The 19,153-nt window shown below is 40.9% G+C and overlaps 1 protein-coding gene across 4 annotated transcripts in view; it reads right to left on the bottom strand.

Annotated features, from left to right (window-relative positions):
* Nucleotides 1-2,553: 2,553 nt before the first annotated feature.
* The window catches only part of ANO8 (anoctamin 8), a 110,030-nt gene continuing 93,430 nt past the window's right edge, over nucleotides 2,554-19,153 (bottom strand). For all 4 annotated transcript variants that reach the window (XM_056518229.1, XM_056518228.1, XM_056518230.1 and 1 more), the window contains exons 13-17: nucleotides 14,210-14,929; nucleotides 10,023-10,214; nucleotides 9,640-9,771; nucleotides 8,990-9,100; nucleotides 2,554-7,445 (exon numbers count right to left, since the gene is read on the bottom strand). In XM_056518229.1, the coding sequence (XP_056374204.1) occupies nucleotides 6,798-7,445; nucleotides 8,990-9,100; nucleotides 9,640-9,771; nucleotides 10,023-10,214; nucleotides 14,210-14,929 (1,803 nt within the window). In that variant the 3' untranslated portion in view covers nucleotides 2,554-6,797. The remainder of the gene's footprint in view (nucleotides 7,446-8,989; nucleotides 9,101-9,639; nucleotides 9,772-10,022; nucleotides 10,215-14,209; nucleotides 14,930-19,153) is intronic.

The raw sequence follows: 19,153 nt of genomic DNA, 5'->3' as shown, positions 1-19,153 counted from the left end.
TAAATACCAGGGGGGGTCGAGATCAGCTGACTTCTATTTAAAAAAGGGGTCAATTGGCAAAACAGTTTTTTGTTTTTATATTAGGGCAATGGTCTGAGCTCTACATTTACACACAAATATAGAAAACTGCACATTTGACTTCATCCACAGGAACCTTTTCTTTGCCACAATCCTGTTCCTATTGTAGCTATGATCACTATATGGTAATTTAAAAAACAGGTAAACTGAGGAGCTTTTTGGAACTTTAATACTGATGGCCTATCCTTAGCACATCAGTGCGACTACTTCGGTTTAACATAGATTTAGAAGCTGTAGTGCCAGGAACATCCACTACAAAATGTACAGAGCTGTAAACAATGAAGAGGCTGGAGCACGGTGGCTCCTTTAATTGGCTGATCATGGGGGTGCCCACTGATCTAATATTTATGACCTATATTAAGGATACTCCATCAGTGTTACAAGTCCCACAAAACTCCTTTGAATGGATTTAAGAGGAATATACAGTAAACGCACACATATACAGGTTTTATAGTACCACAGATAAGGATTTCTGATAACTTTTATGGCTTCCAGATAGCAGGATTTGTAGTGGAAAAATGTAGTATATAATCTTCACAACTGTCTGAAGACTATAATATATTAGATTCTTCCTCTAGTATGGGTGTGGGAGGGACAGGCATGTGGACACGAGATAAAAGTAATAATCTTGGACAATGGCCCAGATTTACTTTCCCAAACAGTTTATGGTCGGCTTTAGGGACTTAATTTTGGTGCGCATTTCATGTAAATTACAACACTTCACAAGAAGAAAACTGAACAAACTCACAAATCGTATTTTTTACTCGATAAAGTGAGCATGTCCACAGATTTTTCCTCAAAACCCTACAGATTTATTATTGAAATCTATACAAAAAGGCAGTTTTGTCCACAAATCTTAAAGCGGTCAGAAAAATCCAACAGAATTATAGAAATGGTGAAAACTAGTGTGGGGCTTTTTGAATTATATTTTTTCTGTTAATGGTTTGTTTAAGCCAACAATTTTCCCGATACATGGACTGAATTGGTAAATCCGGTGAAAAGAACCCAGTCAGATAATAGTAAATCTGGGCCACCGTGATGGTTGTGGGCTCTTTACATTCTGGATGTGTTATCTTTAAGGCTATGTTCACACGCTGGAATGTCCTCACGGAAAATCTCTGTGCAGACATTCTGCAAACAGCAGGCGCCAGAATAATATGCCGGTGCTAGTACCGCCCAGAAATGCGCCATCTCATAGATAGCTATGCATTCCATGTGGTGTCTGCAAAAAGAATGAACAGGTTCATTCTTTCTGCGGACAAGGAAAACGGAATTCACACGCTTGAAGCATCTGTCACGGAAATTCCACCGCGTACACACCCAGCAGAATCCTGTTGAATTCAACAGGACTCTGCTGCAGCGGAATCTCTGTGCAAACATTCCAAGCGGAATTCCATTGTGTGAACATAGCCTTAGGGGTAGAAAATAAAGCATAACTATAGATGAAGGCAATTGGTTAAAACAAAAGGATGTGAAAGAGAAAAGGAATGGAGGAGGATGAGGGAAGGTCAGATTAAAAAAGAGGTAAAGTGTATTAAAATCAGAGCAGAAAAAGATTGGAGATAGTAACTTTTGTTTTCTTCTTCATTTCTGGACTATGGGATGGCGGTGTGGTGGTGAATTGTAGAGATTCTGTGGAGATCTTTAGGGCTATCATGTGATAACTTGACATGCAGCTGGGTAGCCACAAACAATTTGGTTTAAAGGAGTAGTCCAGTGCTGAAAAATGTATCCCCTATCCTAATGATAGGGAATAAGTTTCAGATTGAGGGGGGCCAGAATGGTGGGACCCCCAAAATCTCCTGTACGGGGCCCCGGCAGCCCGTGGGAAGGGGGCGTGTTGACCATCGTACGAAGCTGCGGCTGACACGCCCCCTCAATATAACTCTATGGCAGAGCCGGACCGCTGCCTTCGGCAATCTCCGACTCTGCAACAGCACTGTATTGAGGGGGCGTGTCGGACGCCGCTTCGTGTGGTGGTCGACACCCGCTATCTGGCCAGCGAGCCGGGGCCCTGTACAGGAGATCATGGGGGCCCCCAGCAGTCGGACCCCCCGCAATCTGAAATTTATCCCCTATCCTTAGGATAGGGGATAAGTTTTTAAGCACTGGACTACTCCTTTAAAGGGGTATTCCAGGAAAAAACTTTATATATATCAACTGGCTCCAGAAAGTTAAACAGATTTGTAAATTACTTCTATTAAAGAATCTTAATCCTTTCAGTACTTATGAGCTTCTGAAGTTAAGGTTGTTCTTTTCTGTCTTAATTCTCTCTGATGACCCCTGTCTCGGGAAACGCCCAGTTTAGAAGAGGTTTGCTATGGGGATTGCTTCTAAACTGGGCGTTTCCCAACACAGGTGTCATCAGAGAGGATTAAGACAGAAAAGAACAACCTTAACTTCAGAAGCTCATAAGTACTGAAAGGATTAAGATTTTTTAATAGAAGTAATTTACAAATCTGTTTAACTTTCTGGAGCCAGTTGATATATAAAAAAAGTTTTTCCTGGAATACCCCTTTAAGCACAATGATGGAAATGGAATTAAGTGACAAAAATCTGTGATTACCTCACAATCACATTGACAAACAGGGCTGCTTATCCAGTGGTCATGAGTGAGAGTCTGTGTGCATGCATGTGGGGGAGGGGGGGGGGTTGCTTGTTCCATAGTAGTGGCGCAAACCTAAGGCAATTGGGGGCAACCATAAGGGAGATGTGTAAAAGTAAGGATGGTGTGGGCCGAATGATTTGTAGGAAAGTGAGCTTTTGCTAGTCTCATGTGCTTTTCCCAAAACACTCTCTCTGAATATTAGATACAATTTGGTAAGACTATATCATTGTTGGTTAATATTAGAAGAGATAAGGTTAGAAAGGTAAAAAGCCTCAACTAGGGCGCAATACTATGTAACAATATCTGTAGTGGAGGGTAAGGTCTGTTTAGGGGATTAAGGGAGATTTTTTTTTTAGAAAATTAGATGGACTTGGAATCTAGTACATGTTTTATTTCTTTATTTAATCCAATTATGTGATATTAGAATTTCTAGATTTGTGCATATATGTATGTATATGTGTATATTTAACTGGGTAGGGGAATCATGGTAACAACCTGTTAATCAGTACCTAATCCTGACTATGTACATACTATTTTTATGCCCCTATCACCTATATTTATTATAAAAATCCCTCTTTTCATTAGCTCACAGTATTAGAAATCCTCTCTGGGGAAGGGGGCGTGTCCCTCCCTTGCGGTGGTGGGAGGTGATAGGTGTGTGTTTATGCAGCCTTGTCCATGAGTCATCTCTTGTCCATGACTCATGGACAAGATGTTTCTGCTGCAGGACTGGTTATTGTCCCAGTAGGTATGGGATTTTCAGGAGCTGTTTTGTTAAATATTCAAATTATATTAAACAACCATATTACAAAAGGTCTTTAAATTTTCATCAGTGACAACATATAAAAAGTTTTTGGATCTGACAGTGCCCATTTAATGTATTTGGCATATGCCTTTGTTCGAATGTAGAGCTCAGACCACATACTTGCAATAAAAAGTGTGTAAAAATTATTTTATGTTATTCCTAACACCAGAAGATATGAAGCACCACCATACCATACACTTTTGCAATTCATGGCTCACCAGGTCCAAGCATTATTTTCCTGCAACATCATTCAAAAACCTGACAGGTCCTTTCTATCGATTCTTAAAACTATGAAGATCATAAGTCATCTTAAATTAGTAAATAGTGTCATGTATCCAGTAAAAACACGTAGGCCATGTAAACAAGACTTAAAACAGCAACAGATGTAAAAGTAAAAAAAAAAAAAAAAGATTTCAAAAGAAAAAATTCCGGCAACCCCAGTTTCTATGCTAACGCAACATTTTACTATGAACTCATGGAGACACTGACCTACAAAGTGTTTGTGAAATGGTGTATTAGATTAAGCCCACCATGAAGCATATTATTCATGTCCTGGGATCAATGAACCAATGGTAACGCTACTACTCATGAATGGTGCAGCAAGCATATAGCTTACACCTTAGAAAGTGGTTGGATAAACATCTGTCTATTCTTAACCTCCCCAACACATGTACTCTTGCCTTGGTCAAGCATCCATGTGTTTTCAGAGGGTATAAGGACAACTAAGGAGTTTGCATGTTGAAATCAAACATCCCTGATCCTACTTTCGTTCAACCCCCACACCCATTAGATGGTCGCCAATCTTGTCTTTAAATGTCCAACACATGCATAATGTGGGCATCTGGAAAGAGGCTGTTAAAAGGAACCTGTCACATGGAACATGCTGTCTGATCTATTAGCTGCATGTTCTACAGCTGGAGACACTAGACTCAGAAAGTATCAGGTCGGCACTTCTAATCCAACCACACATGCGTCAATAAAAATAAAAAAAGGCTCACAGAAAGCAGGCAGACCGCAAAACTGATATTGCCTATCCACCAGTCAGTCAGCCCAGTGCTGACCACGGACTCTCTTCCCAGCACTTGGGCACGCTGATTTTAATGGAGCTGAATTAAAGGCTGGAGCGGTTCTGTGCAGTTTGAAGTCTGCACCCCTACTTTGATGTCCCATTTTTCCAGAGGACTACACCTCTACTGTGCTTTGAATTAAAGTCTTGAAACAGCTGGAGGTGCTGAACTGATATATAGTATTGTAGAAAAGGACTTAGTATAAATGATAAATTATTGATCTGAATCACTGCTTATCCTGTGTTTAGGAGTCCAGTGGGTGGTCCTAGTGTGTGACAGTTGTTTTTGTATGCACACTCATACAGGGATGGCTGCCAATGTCTTATTTGGACCACCCACTGGACTCAAGAATAAGCAGGAATTTATTTCAACGTTACACATTATACATAAATCCTTTCCTATAAAACTATATATTAATCTGCTCAGATCCTCCTGCCCTAGAACACAATGCTGTCAGGTCAGACTGCACTTTCAGTGTGACAGGTTCTCTTTAGGAGTATCCACTGACAAATACCTCACAGTAGCACAACATTGAGGCGAATAGAATTAATTATCGGTGTTCTTCCCAGCTGTGTACTTATTCGATGTTGTCTTAGGAATGCAGCCTACATGCTATGCCTTTGCCAGCAGGAGCACCACTCACAGCATTATTGCTTTAATGGCTGTATAAAGCCTGGTAGAGCGCAGTACATTAGATAGAAAGCTTCCTGCACAGCCAGGATTCCATTTGCACTTGGTGCTATAAAACAAAGGATATGGCGACAGGGTCTCTATATATAAAAGTGTGCAGGGTACAAGCACGTAGCTTCAGCTTTGACTTACTGAATGCTGCTTATGATTAATATGCATCCAATATCCATGTACCTGCAGTCTCTGGCAACGTAATGTTTCAATGGACAGGCTAACTAGAAGGACCAAAATGTTCATCTATGGTGCACTCTGAGACTACGTGTCAGATACAGACATAAAACTTTATGCCACACCAATGTGTATGTGCTAGACAATAGTGAGGATAGCTTGTCTTTTTCTGCATTACAGATACTTGCAGAGCCTATAATATTCCACCCTTGGAAGATAAATTTAACAAAGTGTCAGACTGTTCGGTATACAGTATGGGACAGACTGTTATGAGCAAAGACCAAGAACATTGTTCCAGTACAGAACAGGAAGCCAAGCATAAAAAAGTGAATTGCTTCCTGTTTTGTAAATGTCTCCAGATGAGTTATACAAGCGTCGGATAACTAAAGCCATCACAGGGGAAAAAGTGCAATGTGAGGGTGCAGAAGCGTGGACCCCCTTCAATTACTGTAGTTCTTTTCATTCACCCATCCTATGACTGTCATATGGTGACTTGACAAGACCTTTACATATACACTTAGGATGCCTCTCTTATTTGCTTCATTGTTGTCGGTTTTCTATTGAAACGTACATATGGCCTCTAGATCAGCAAATGAGTAACAGGAGTGAAGAAGGCAGCAGAGTTATTACACAGAGGTGTGGAGAGGAGCTGGTCAGTAGTGAACTGTTGTAGAGACAAGGTGAATCCTCTCCACAGTCAGATTGGCCTGCAATAAGGCACTGGAGGAAAGTTTACCAGCTGTAATACCTCTACTGCCATCTCCTTTCCCTAACCATTGCCATGCAGCAAGAACATAGTTCAGATTTGCTATCTGTATCTGATCAGGAGGAAAACCACAAGATAATGATTAGTAAAGATTTACTCTGCATCATTATACACCCCAGAAATTTCAGTATTATGGGCTCAGATATGTATTGGATATATTAAGTTACTGTGTTCACCATGACATCATTATGATGAGAAGACTCAATGTGTGTATGGTACTCATCATCATCATTATCATGGTACAGCGCAGTATGTCTGTATTATGAGATCCGCTCATTTAAAATCTTGGAGGTGTATATGGATACTCTGCATCATACCACAGTAAAGAAAGTTCATTATCCAGTAAGGCTGGAAGTGTATAGCGATACTCAGCATCATTATACAATGCAGCACCTTCAAGTAACAAGGTGGTACATGTGTATATAGCATATTGCACCAATGTAGCTCATGACGCAAGATGGCATCTCTGACCACTGGAATTCTCTCTGATATGCACTTAAGACATTCTCAGCGGGAAAATATTTCCCACTAGTAGTAACCCACCTCCACCTCTTGTAGTGCTTCCATGCCCTTATATTGTTACAGGAATGGAGGCAGTCATTAGGTCAAAGGAGCTCACTGTTTTTGTGCCCTCCCCTGGTCATCTGCATCATTCACTGGTATGTCTTCTGAAACTCCATTTAGCTGCGACTTTCCAGGAACTGTCCCATCGGATGAGGCTATTACAGCTGTTGCCCCACGAGGCTGCAGAGAAATAGGTGCTCCCAAACCATTGCCTCCTATTTGCCCTTCACCTTTACCAAAGTTAAACAGCTTCCCAGGATGGAAAGGTTTGGTTGGAGAATGAGCTCTTTCTGGTGCTGCCTCTCTACGAGTTTCAGGAGATTTTAAGAACTTGAAACTCAGGAAGCTAGGTATTTTGGTATCTCCCCCTGGAGGAGATTGTGGAGATTTGGCATTGGTCCCTGACAAGAATTTGCTTTGCAGGGGAATAATTTGCTTGAGTTTGAGCACATTATTGCTGGCCAGCAGGGAGCTGGGCCTCTTCGGTTTGTCATGAGCGCTCCCACCTTGGGAACCACATGGCTTAGATTTACTTGAGTTCTTCTCATGTGTTTGAGAGTCCTGACCAGATCTTCCTTCCTCTCCCCCTCTCTCTCGTTCTTTTCGTGCATGATAATCGGCGTGTCGTTGTCTCTCCTCTTCCTCCCGCTTCCTGCGCTGTTGCTGCTGATACCGGTGCTGGGCCTGACGTTCATGTTTCTGTTAAAAACAGCAGAGATGGTAATTTATTGTTTGTCAATTTACATATGGTCACACTCTCTAGCAAGTATTACAACTACAGGCAACTAAACAACAGTTCGAAACATGCAACGTAAATGGAATGGCTACTTCAGGTAATGAACAACAAAAATAGAGAAACAGAAACATAGCCGCACATCCACAATTTGTATTTTGATCTACTTGCTTTTCAGCATAATTTCAAAACTAACAGGTTGTTAGTATACATTTTGATCAAAAAGAACAAGCCCACTCGCCACGTCAAGGCCACCTATTTAGAGTGGGTCCCTAACCTAACACTGGTGTAGCACCGGACGTTGACCACCACCTCCACGACACCAAGCACACAGGGGGAACAACCCAGTAGCCAGGCAGCCCCACTGCTGCCCAACCAAGCCCCCAGCTCCAGGCCACACCACCCCACAGACGATGAGCATTCTGCTCATTGCAAGCCATGTTCGCTGGTGATAGCAAGGCAAGTGCTCCCTAATTCATACCTTCACAGTATGCACTAATGTAATGCAGCACAGTGTTTCCTCTACATAAAGGAAGAAAGCAGCATGGCAACAGACTAAGTCACCAGCAGGCATGGCTTATGAGTAAAAACCAAAAACAACAAAAAAAATAAAATAAGCAGAACCAATAATGAACATATCTTGGTGACATTTTCTCCTTTCTGACAGATATAAATAAGGGCCCTATTAGGTGGGCCAGCATGCACTGTAAATAAGTACTTATCTGGTAGGTTTCTGTTTACATAGTCTATTGCAAGAATGAACTGAATCATTTGTGCGGCTCTTTGCTGCCATTATTTGTTGGCCGCACATCACCTATTACACAAGAGGCTTCCAGAGCATGTGCATGTCATGGAGAAGACTTGTGGCTCACAGAGCTCTTGGCTAGCACCGTATTTGATAAATTGTGATTTTATGAAAAGGTGCACTATATTTACATATAAGGGACACACCACTGAAATTAGACAGTCTGCCACCACTTAACTCAGTGATAAATTCCCTATAATGACATTTTCAAGATTTTACAAACAGGCTGATTTTTTTTAACCACGGGTTTAAAAGTAAATGACTGCTTACATTCACACACATTAGAAAATATATGTCTGTCAGCTTGATCTGCAGCCATTATCTGTAAATAACAGACATGTCTATGGTGTTTTTCACCAAAATATCAAAATGACCAACTATGCTTAAACTTTCCAAAACTGATTGTCTGACCTCCAGAAAAGTCAATAATATTACATATGCAGGGGACTGACTTCTGCCACCCCCAAGACCATCTGCTTAATTAGGGCTGCGGCGCATTGGAGACCACCACAACCTCTTCAATGTTTACATGTGCTCCATTCCGTCATTTGCTGTACTTTTAGTGGCAGGCAGTGGTACAAGGGACTTCAGCATTATTCATTTTGAAAAGCTGGATAACCCCTTTAAAATCTATGTTCAGTATCAGCATCACAATGATCACCAGGCAATGTAAACCAATATAAAATTCTGAATTAAAATGTTTACCTTAAATGCTTCCCTCCTTTGGTAGTCCAACTTTGCCATCTCTTCAGCCACCCATCCAGGGATGTCTGGAATCACCACATGTATTATATACTTCAGAAGCAATGCAAAATGCTGCAATGAGGAAAACATTTTACAGTCTTTTACCAAGCACACGTATTGGAATGTGTAAGTAGTATAAAAGTAAAACATTAATAAGTCCGGCAACCAGGGGCGTAGCTATAGAGGTAGCAGTCACACCTGGGCCCTGGTGCCTAAGGGGGGCCCCAAAGCACATATTCCCCATAAGAGACCAGTATTATAATTGGCGAATGGGGCCCTGTTGCAGATTTTGCATCGGGGCCCAGAAGCTACAAGCTACGCCACTGCTGACAGGAGGAGGAGGGGAGGGTGTCGTAGTGCTCCTCTTATAAATAGTCCAGACTCCAGACTACATGTTTTTTTGTATTCTTTGATAGCTCCTATTCAAATGGCACAATCTATTCGGAATATCGTACTGAAGACCTGTCCTCATACTATGCTGCCCTACTGGATAGCAAAGTCTAACAATAGATCTGCTTTAAAAGCTTGGAGACATTTTCTTTTTTTTTTTTTAAACCACAAGAACTCCATTTTTCATATTCCCAATCTGTACAGAGGATATGGTTACACACCTCCAGTACAACAATAAATATGATGGCCGATTCAGGACCCAGCCATGGTATTAATCTCTGAAGCTGCCCGCACTGTCCAATCAGGTAACAGTTCACGATAATGGCAATGACGCCCATTGCTTCCATCACATTCTGCAAAAGAAAAAATACAAACCCTTACTCTCAAGCATTGGCATAATTTTTCTCGAAAAAAAAAGACTTTATTTATGGGATTTCATTTTTTAAATATTTAGCTATAATAAGCCCCTGGCCTATAGAACAAATACAGTACATAAAGCTAGATATAGCTTCCAACAGATATCCACTTTCCCATTCTAGTAAAGGACATCAAACTCCTTTCTTTAGAAATCTTTCACTGCTGTCCACACCCACCAGCTCCTTACTTGCCACTGTCCTATACCATCCACACGACGGCCGAATGGTCTCTGAAGTCCGCTGCACAGCTTGAAGGCATCACTGCGGATTTCAATGATGTTATTAACAAGGGCACATACTGCAGCGAGGGGAAAAGAAGACGAGAAGAGGACCACATAGCCAAACTGCACAAACATTTCTTGATAATCCTGGAAGGTATCCTAAAAAAAAAGCATGTGAATATAATGATCAGATAATGTCAGAAGACACAAGCAGAGCAATGACAAACCCATAATCATTATTTGCAATGTAGATTTGTACCTATAAAATGTCATCTGTCTCGTCATATCTGTTTGTTTAACTGGCGACACACATTGCAGTAGGGGTTAAAAAGCATACAGCAGGCATACCTTTCTTTAGAGATTTGGTGGCTTTATTTCCATATACTGGGCAAGAAACATATTCCTGCTATACTCTTGTTAACCCCTACTGCACTGTGTCGCCAGTTTAACAATGAATATGATGTGACAGATGCGCTTTAACACTCAATAAAATTAGACATGTAAATAAATTACGGTAGACATGTAAATAAAAGACTGATCATTTTCCTTTCTTTTTTTATCCACTCCTATGTTCAGCTCAAAAAACTCCAGCAAACACTGTGTCATAAACTGCATGTGTGAGTCCAGCCTTAAAGTTATCTGGGCTTTAAAAACGGATAGCCTGTCTTCAGGATAGGCCACCAATAAATCAGCGAGTACCCGACTTCCGAAACCCCTGCCAGTCCGCTGTTTGAAGGGGCTGCAGTGCTATCCTCACTGTTTACAATGGCTCATACCTGCACCTGCCATTCTATTCGTAGCAGTGGTGGTGCCAGGTACTGCAGCTTCGTTCCATTCACACTTGCTCCAGCAGCTTTTATAAACAGATGATAGGTGATGGTGCCAGGAGTCAGACCCCCAATCATCTAATATTGATGGCCTGTCCTAGTGAAAGACCATGAAATTAAAGAGAACCTGTCACCGAACTAAGGGCAGTACAAAACAGAGCTATGGGGTGGGATACCAATACACTCTGATTTACTTTGTTGTCTTTCTGAAATACCAAAGCGTTTCAAACTGCTCTCTGCCATGTCTGCCTTGAGTGATCCATCTCTCCCTATACATACATAGGGAGAGACGTGTCACATAACATTTGCCCGGTTGGAAGCAGCTGCCAGGGTCCACCCCAATGACCATTACAAGTAAATTACAAGTATATCATGATCCCACTCCCTGTCTCTATCACATTCTGCCCGTAGTTCGGACAGCATGAAACTACTTACAGGTTTCACACAGGGTTTTAAAAGATGTAAACCTCTAAAGGCATCACTATAATATCAAAAATCATGCCAGCTGTAAGACTGCAAACACAAAAATGACAGCAGCACACTACAAGCACCGAGATATATGTAGAATGAAAGTAATTTTAAAATGAAATACTGCTATAGAAAAAAAATGGAGGTTCTTAGCATACCATCTGATCAAATAGTGTGTACCATCCCAAAACGGATGGGTGACCCCATGGGGATGGCCTGGCACTATGAATATACTTCTTTTGGGCTAGCAAGTCAACAAATTATGGGCATGCAGGACCAATTTTCTTCCTGCTTAAAACCACCTAGGGGGAGGAGTGGAGTGCACAACCAAAATGGCAGCCATTTCCCCCATAGAACACAAAAACACAAAAAAATTGTCAATATATATAAAAAAAATGTATAAAAAGGAAATTAACCCCGACAGGTATGTGCTCTCCTCATTTTCTCACTAGGCCATGTACATCTCCCTATACCAGTTTACAAGTCTTTAATGGCCCTCACTTTTGCCCTTGGAATCTATCCCTATACTGTCCCAGAGGACTCCACTCCATGTTTTAGAATAGGCTCAATTGAAACACTTTCTGAATTCTCACAAAGACAGTTTAAATCTGACTAGAGATCCCACTGCATTTGTTTCACTCTGTACAGCCCCATCTGCCCCCTTAGGACTACCTCAAAGTCTATGCCCTTTTGCTTAACCAACAAGCTGATAAACCCTTCCTATACACTGCTGCATGGGAACGGGAACAGAGACACACCTTCCTGCCTGTGGATTGGACTAAATCTATATTTCTATGCCACAAACTGTCACTCTCTGGCAGTCTTCAGAAAACAAATTATAAGCTCTTAACACGTTGGTACTGTGTTTCATCGGTCCTCCAAAATGTACCCTTTGGTTCCTTACTCCTGCGGGCAATGCGAGAGGGAAGTGGGCACATTGTCCCATATTTGGATAGGGGTATTCAATCTTATTTTTAAAATTATGGGTGTTGGTATTGAGAATGATCCAGTTCCCCTACTCCTTTCTATACTCCCAAGCTCTACTAAATCTGTTACTAAATCATTATATCTTTCTGGCAATGACAAAAGAAGATAAATGAATAGGAGCAACTCACCCAAGACCCGAGAGGCGGTAGCAAAATCTTTACTTTATTGCATATCGTGCAGACATAGATGCAAGCCACGGGGGGCAGATGTCACGGTGGGGGAGTGGCAGACAACGGCGGGCCACGGTCCGTATCGTGCTATCAAAGCACTTCGTCAGGCCCCTACGCCTTTTCCACAATATACAGGAACATATACATACTTCTCCAGCCTATACTACTAGTGCCAGGCTTCTTTGCTTCTACTACATTGACCATTATATCTTTCTTATTTGCTGGCAGCAAGGCAGGCGATACCCAGACTGTGGAAGAATAGACGTTCTCCATGTACCACAGAGTGGTTTGCGAAGATAGCCCATTTGCACCCATTTGACTGAGCCTCTATGAAAACCATGGATTAATTTTCTTGATTCAGACTTGTATAGGACAGTATCTTCTTCCTTATCAGGGTCCATCCTGATCTATGCTGCTCTCTGCCCCTCTAAGGCTTTTCTCACTCGCTCACTGTTCACTCAACTGGGTGGATCATGGTATGAAGACACTGTTCTAGTCCTCAATGTTTTTGTTCCCGTTCCCCCCTCCTATTTTTTCTTTTCTGTATCCCCCTTCCCTTTTCTTTTATTGTGTTGTTAAAAACTTAAAACTTTGAATGAGGAAAAAAAAGGAAATTAACAAAAATGCACACCCCAGTGTATGAGAAAATATATGTAATGCATTAGAGGATAAAACAATGTGAGAATAGAAAACACATTTATAAGCACAACTGAACATAAATGAGGTATATTCCTGCTGAATTCTTATATTGAGTCGCATGTGGGTAGGAAAAGACCCGCACTGACGTTTTAGATGAAAATAATCTCATGCATAATCCATAGTACAGAAAGAAAGATGAGGAGACACTCACGGTTTTGAAGGTGCAGCAGGTTTCTTTATTTTCGGTGCAAACTGAAACAGAGTGGCATCAGCGGGATGCAATCACAGATACACAGGTGCAGTGACAATTGTTTCACGCCCCATCAGACTGATGTCTGATGAAACGCCCAGAAGGGGCGTGAAACAATTGTCACTGCACCTGTGTATCTGTGACGGCATTCCGGTGATGCCGCTCTGCTTCAGTTTGCACCGAAAATAAAGAAACCTGCTGCACTTTCAAAACCGTGAGTGTCTCCTCAACTTTCTTTCTGTTCTATGTTCTTATATTGAGTACTTGAGTAACTTTACATCTATTTTTAGGATATGTTCACACTACGGAATGTCCAGACAAACTGTGGGCATGTTTATGCTGGTGCTAGGATTGCACAGGAACGCGCCGTCTCATAGACGGCCATGCATTATGTGCGGAGTCCGCAGAAAGAATGAACGTGTTCATTCTTTCTGCGGACATGTAAATCGGAATTTCCGTGCTGGAAACATATAGCACGGAAATTCCTCCGTGTGCACAGCGAAGCAGAATCCCACTGCATTCACTGGAACTCTGCTGCAGCCGAAACTTCGTACTGATTTCTAATTCCGACTTGTAAACATGGCCTTAGGATCCCATTAGGAGCTGGAATTGAAGCAATATTTTTTTTTCAGGTAAAAATACAGACCCCAAGATGGAATCCTAATATACCCCTCTATACATGTGCTCTGTTGAATGCAATTGATGTCCATCATATGAGGGATCAGATACTGCTGTAATTTTTACCTAGTCTACTAAAATTTTTATAAAAGTGATTTTTAGCACAGTGCACACAATGATCACACAATGTCTCACCTCATACTTCTTCATACAACTTTCAACCTCTGCTTGAGTCAGCTTTGTAGGATAATGGTCTTCTGGAGGGTCCATCCATGAATCTCTTTTCTGCTTTCTTAAACTTTCTTCATCCTCTTCCTCACCTTCCCTACTCAATTCTGGCTCAACATTTAGCCTTTTCTTTCGCCTCTTATGTGGCCTCAACTTTACAGCATCTTCTTGTTCCTCAATATCTTGCATCTCCTCACTTATTTCTCTCTCATCATCTTCATCATCTCCCAACTGGAAAACTGATGCTGGGTCACTGCCCTTCTCCACAAGTGTAGGACTCCCTTCCTGTAAAAAGCTGATATCATCCTGGTGAGGCAATATGCTCTCTTCCACGCGCTTTCCCTCCAAAAAGCTAACCCTCTTCAATTTTAGACCACAATCCATGATACTTTCTTCCTCTAACTCCTCCTCTTCCAAGACTCCTTCCTCCTCCTCTGGCACACCACAACCTCCATTTAAGCATTTTTTGCGATTCCCAAATCCAGGCTCTAGAGGATCCCCAGGTGTCCTTGCAGGGCGCTGAACTGGTGCATATTTCTGCACAAGCCTTCTAATGGCATATCGAACAAAGAGCAAAATCGATCGTGGATTCATTTCTCCTTGCTGCACTTTCTGGTATAAGTGAGGTTGTGCAACTTCCTTCACATTCTGTAGGAATTGACGTATAACCAGGAGTGTAGCCAGCATCTAAGGTAAAGAAATAAGAGAAGACATGTTACTATGCTTTTGACAAACCCCTGGTATAGGACAACTATTTAGTGTTATTAGATACATCAATATAATCAGAGATCATGTGGTCATAAGGCAGAGTTTACCTTTATCTGTGGGAAACACCAGTTTGATCCTCCACACAAGTAATGACTAGTTGTACTTGGCAAGATTAGTTGCATACTTAAAAGACCAAATTGTGGATATCAGCTCAAAATGTGAGCAATCCTCTAGATATCGCAATGTCATTTTTGTCAACATTAATCTCAATTCAATTGTCAATGTAAGACCATACTGGTACATGAATCTAAAAAAACATTACTTCTTAGGCATAAAAGGCTGTAGGTGTACATGGAGTGGATAGTCTCAGTAGAACAAATAGCATAACATTTTTACAGTACTCAAATGATCATGTCTTTGTTCACATGTATTAAAGTAGTGACATGAATGTAGGCTTCTCAGGCATGTGATATACACTTTATATGTGCAGAAATTAAAAGGGTCACTTTTTATCAATGGCATATCTGAAAACAGTGAATAGAATTTAGAAAAAAATACTCAATATGTAAGGACCAGACACACTTTTTATAAAAAAAAAAATGTCCTTCTACATTGCAGATTCCTATTGGAAACATGAAACAAAGAGGAACAGATGAAGGGATAGATATGGAATGGAAAATTGTAAATAAAAATGTTTAAACCAGAATATGTTTGATATTCTTCTATGTAGCCCCCTTTTGCTTTGATGACAGTTTTGCACATTCTTGGTATTCTCTTAATCTGCTTAATGATGTAGTCACCTGGAATAGTTTTCAATAAACTGCTATGCTATGTCAACAGTGAGGCTATGTTTCCAACAGCATAGAGGCTCCAATCAGGGAATTTAGTTACATAATCCATATAATTAGTGGGACCTGAGCAGACAAAAAATAATGCAAACAGAAATTTTGTGTCCGGTCAGTTTCAAATAAATAAATGGACACCAGACAGAATCCATTAAAGTCAACGGGATCTATCTGAGTCCGTTGTGTAATGGACCACCTGGCTTCGTTTTCCGGCCCAGAAAATAGTCTGTGGTGGAGGCCCCGAACAGCGTATCTGACATAGATGGGAATGAGGTCTTAATTTGTGTACTTTCTTGCCTTCAAAGACAATGTTTGAGCTGTGTTGGACAGAGGCAGAGTTGGTACACAAATTGGTACATAAATTCTTTAGCCCTATTGAACTACTGTTTGAACCCACATTATGGCAAGAACCACTCAACTAAGTAAAATAAATAAATAAGTTAATAAAAAAAACAGTCCATCATTACTTTAAAACATGAAGGTCAGTCGATTTAGAAAATTGCAGGAACTTTGAAGATGTCCTGAAGAATGTAGGAGGTGTGATGGTGTGGAGCTGCTTTGCTGGTGACACTGTTGGTGATTCATTCATTATACAGGGCACACTTAACCAAAATGGCTATCACAGCTCTATGCAGCTAAACGTCATCCCATCTGGTTTGTATTTGGTGAGACCATTTGTTTTTCAATGACCCTAAAAACACCTCCAGCCTATATAAGTGTTATTTGACCAAGAATGAGAGTGATAGGTTGCTGCGTCAGATGATATGGCTTCCACAATCACCTGACTAAAACCCAAATGAGAGGCTGTGTTCACATGGTGGAATGTCTGCACGGAAAATCTCTGTGCGGACATTTCACAGCGGAGCCCTGGCAGAAAATTACGGTGCTAGGAACGCTTGGAAATGCCAGCAATTTGGAGTTTTGTGGCAGAAACATTCTGCAGTGTGCACAGTGCAGCAGAATCCTATCAATGGGAAATATATGGGACTCCAGTGCAAATGTCCGTGTGTAATTCTTCTGTGGAATTCCATATGGAAAATTGGTCAGGTGGACAAGGCCAAAGACTTTGGGATGAGTTAGGCCAATGAGTAAAGAAAAAAGCACCTCAGCACCTCTGGGATCTACTTCAAGAGGGATGGAAAACTATTCCAAATTACTACCCGATGAAGAGGATTGAGAGAATGCCAAGAGTGTGCAAAGCAAAAGTATCCAATATATAAAACATATTCTGGTTTGCTTTCTGTTTTTTATTTAATACTTTTTAATACTTAATCCTATATGTATGTTCCTTTACAGTTTCCATGCATGAAGATAGAAAAAAAAAAAAAAAACATGGAATAAAAAGCTGGTACTGTATATCCCTAGGGTCTCATGTGCATCAAAATGTTTTTTTTTATTGCTATAAGTGTAAGATTCCCTCTCTAGCAGAAAGTCATCTACAAATGTGTGCTTACTCTTTTTTTAGAATTTTACTAGAGATGTGGAAACTGAATGGCTGCTTCTGTGTTTGCTGTACACTCAAATAAATTGTGATCTACAAGTCTGATGTCTTTAGATAAGCAAGCTGTCTCACCATTAGTGGGGAGGTCCAGAGGCCAACATACCACATATAGAACCTGTGCAGCTGTCGGAAAGGGGAACCACTGCTTCATTACAACTGGGGTATGTTCACACTGAGGAAGTTTAGCCAGCCAGCACTCATTCTTTTGAACATTACCAAGCTCATCACTTGAGAATGAATGACTGTAAAAACTGCTTTTTAGTGTCCTGGTCACATGCTCCTGAAGTGTCAAAGAGGCAGGCTCATCTCCTTCGGTACACTGAGCTCCCTATATTGACAGCCTCCCCAGCCTCACATATGAGTTATGATTGACAGCTCTAGCTCAATCATAGATAAGAGGCAGGCTGAGGAGGCAGTCAATATAGGGAGCACAGTGTACGGAAGGAGAAGAGCCTGCCTCTTTGACACTTCAGGAATTGGTTGTCTGTACATTAAAAAACTGCATGGCCAAAAGGATCTTCTCCCCTTTCTGTTGGCTATTCAAGGTGTTTTAAAGGGTAACTCCAGTGGAAAACTTTTTTTTTTTTTTAATCAACTGGTGCCACAAACTTAAACAGATTTGTAAATTATGTACATTTAAAAAGTTTAATACTTCCAGTACTTAACAGCTGCTGTATGCTTCACAGGAAGTTGTATTTCTTTCTGGAATTATTTTCTGTCTGACACCAGTGCTCTCTGCTGACACCTCTGTCCATGGCAGGAACTGCCCAGAATAGGAGAGGTTTGCTACGGGGATTGGTTCCTGCTCTAGACAGTTCCTGAAATTTCTTTTCTCTGCTGGAGGTGTCAGAAGAGAAAATAAATTCAAAAAGAAAAAAGAACTTCCCGTGGAGCATACAGCAGTTGATAAGTACTGGAAGGATTGAGATTTTTAAATAGAAGCAATTTACAAATCTGTTTAACTTTCTGGTACCAGTTGATTTAAAAAAAAAAAATTCCACTGGAGTACCCCTTTAACCCCTTAACGACCACGGACGTAAATGTACGTCCTGGCTTGGCTGTACTTCGCGCACCAGGACATACATTTACGTCCTGTGTATGACCGCGAGCATCGGAGCGGTGCTCGCGTCATACACTGCAGGTTCTGGCTGCTATCGGCAGCCGGGGACCCGCCGGTAATGGCCAACATCCGCAATCGTACGGATGTCCGCCATTAACCCCCCAGATGCAGTGATCAGTACAGATCACGGCATCTGCGGAAATGTGCATGTTAAAATAGATGATCGGATCGCCTGCAGCGCAATAAAAATGAAAATTGTCAGTTTTTCTCATTTTATCCCCAAAAAGTGTAAAACATTTTTTTTAAACATATTTGGTATCGCGGCGTGCGTAAATGTCCGAACTATCAAAATATTATGTTAATGATCATGTACGGTGAACAGCGTAAACGTATAAAAAAAAAAAAGTCCAAAAATGCTGCTTTTTTGTCACATTTTATTCCGAAAAAAATGTATAAAAAAATGATCTAAAAGTTTTATATAAGTAAATGTGGTATCGATAAAAATTACAGATGCCGGCGCAAAAAATGAGCCCTGATACCGCCCTATGTACTGAAAAATGAAAAAGTTATAGGTGGTCAAAATAGGGCAATTTTAGATTACTGATTTTGTACAAAAAGTTTTATATTTTTTTTTTAAGCAGTACAAAAATATTAAAGTATCTAGCCATTATCATTTTAATCGTATTGACAGAGAATAAAGAACATGTCATTTCTATCGTAAAGTGTACAGTGTGAGAACGAAATCCTTCAAAATGTGCAAAATTTGGGTTTTCATTTAAATTTCCTCCCTAAAAAAA

The sequence above is a fragment of the Hyla sarda genome, chromosome 1 (assembly GCF_029499605.1).
Source record: "Hyla sarda isolate aHylSar1 chromosome 1, aHylSar1.hap1, whole genome shotgun sequence".
Lineage (NCBI taxonomy): Eukaryota > Metazoa > Chordata > Amphibia > Anura > Hylidae > Hyla > Hyla sarda.
This window is presented reverse-complemented; position numbering and strand designations above follow the sequence as displayed.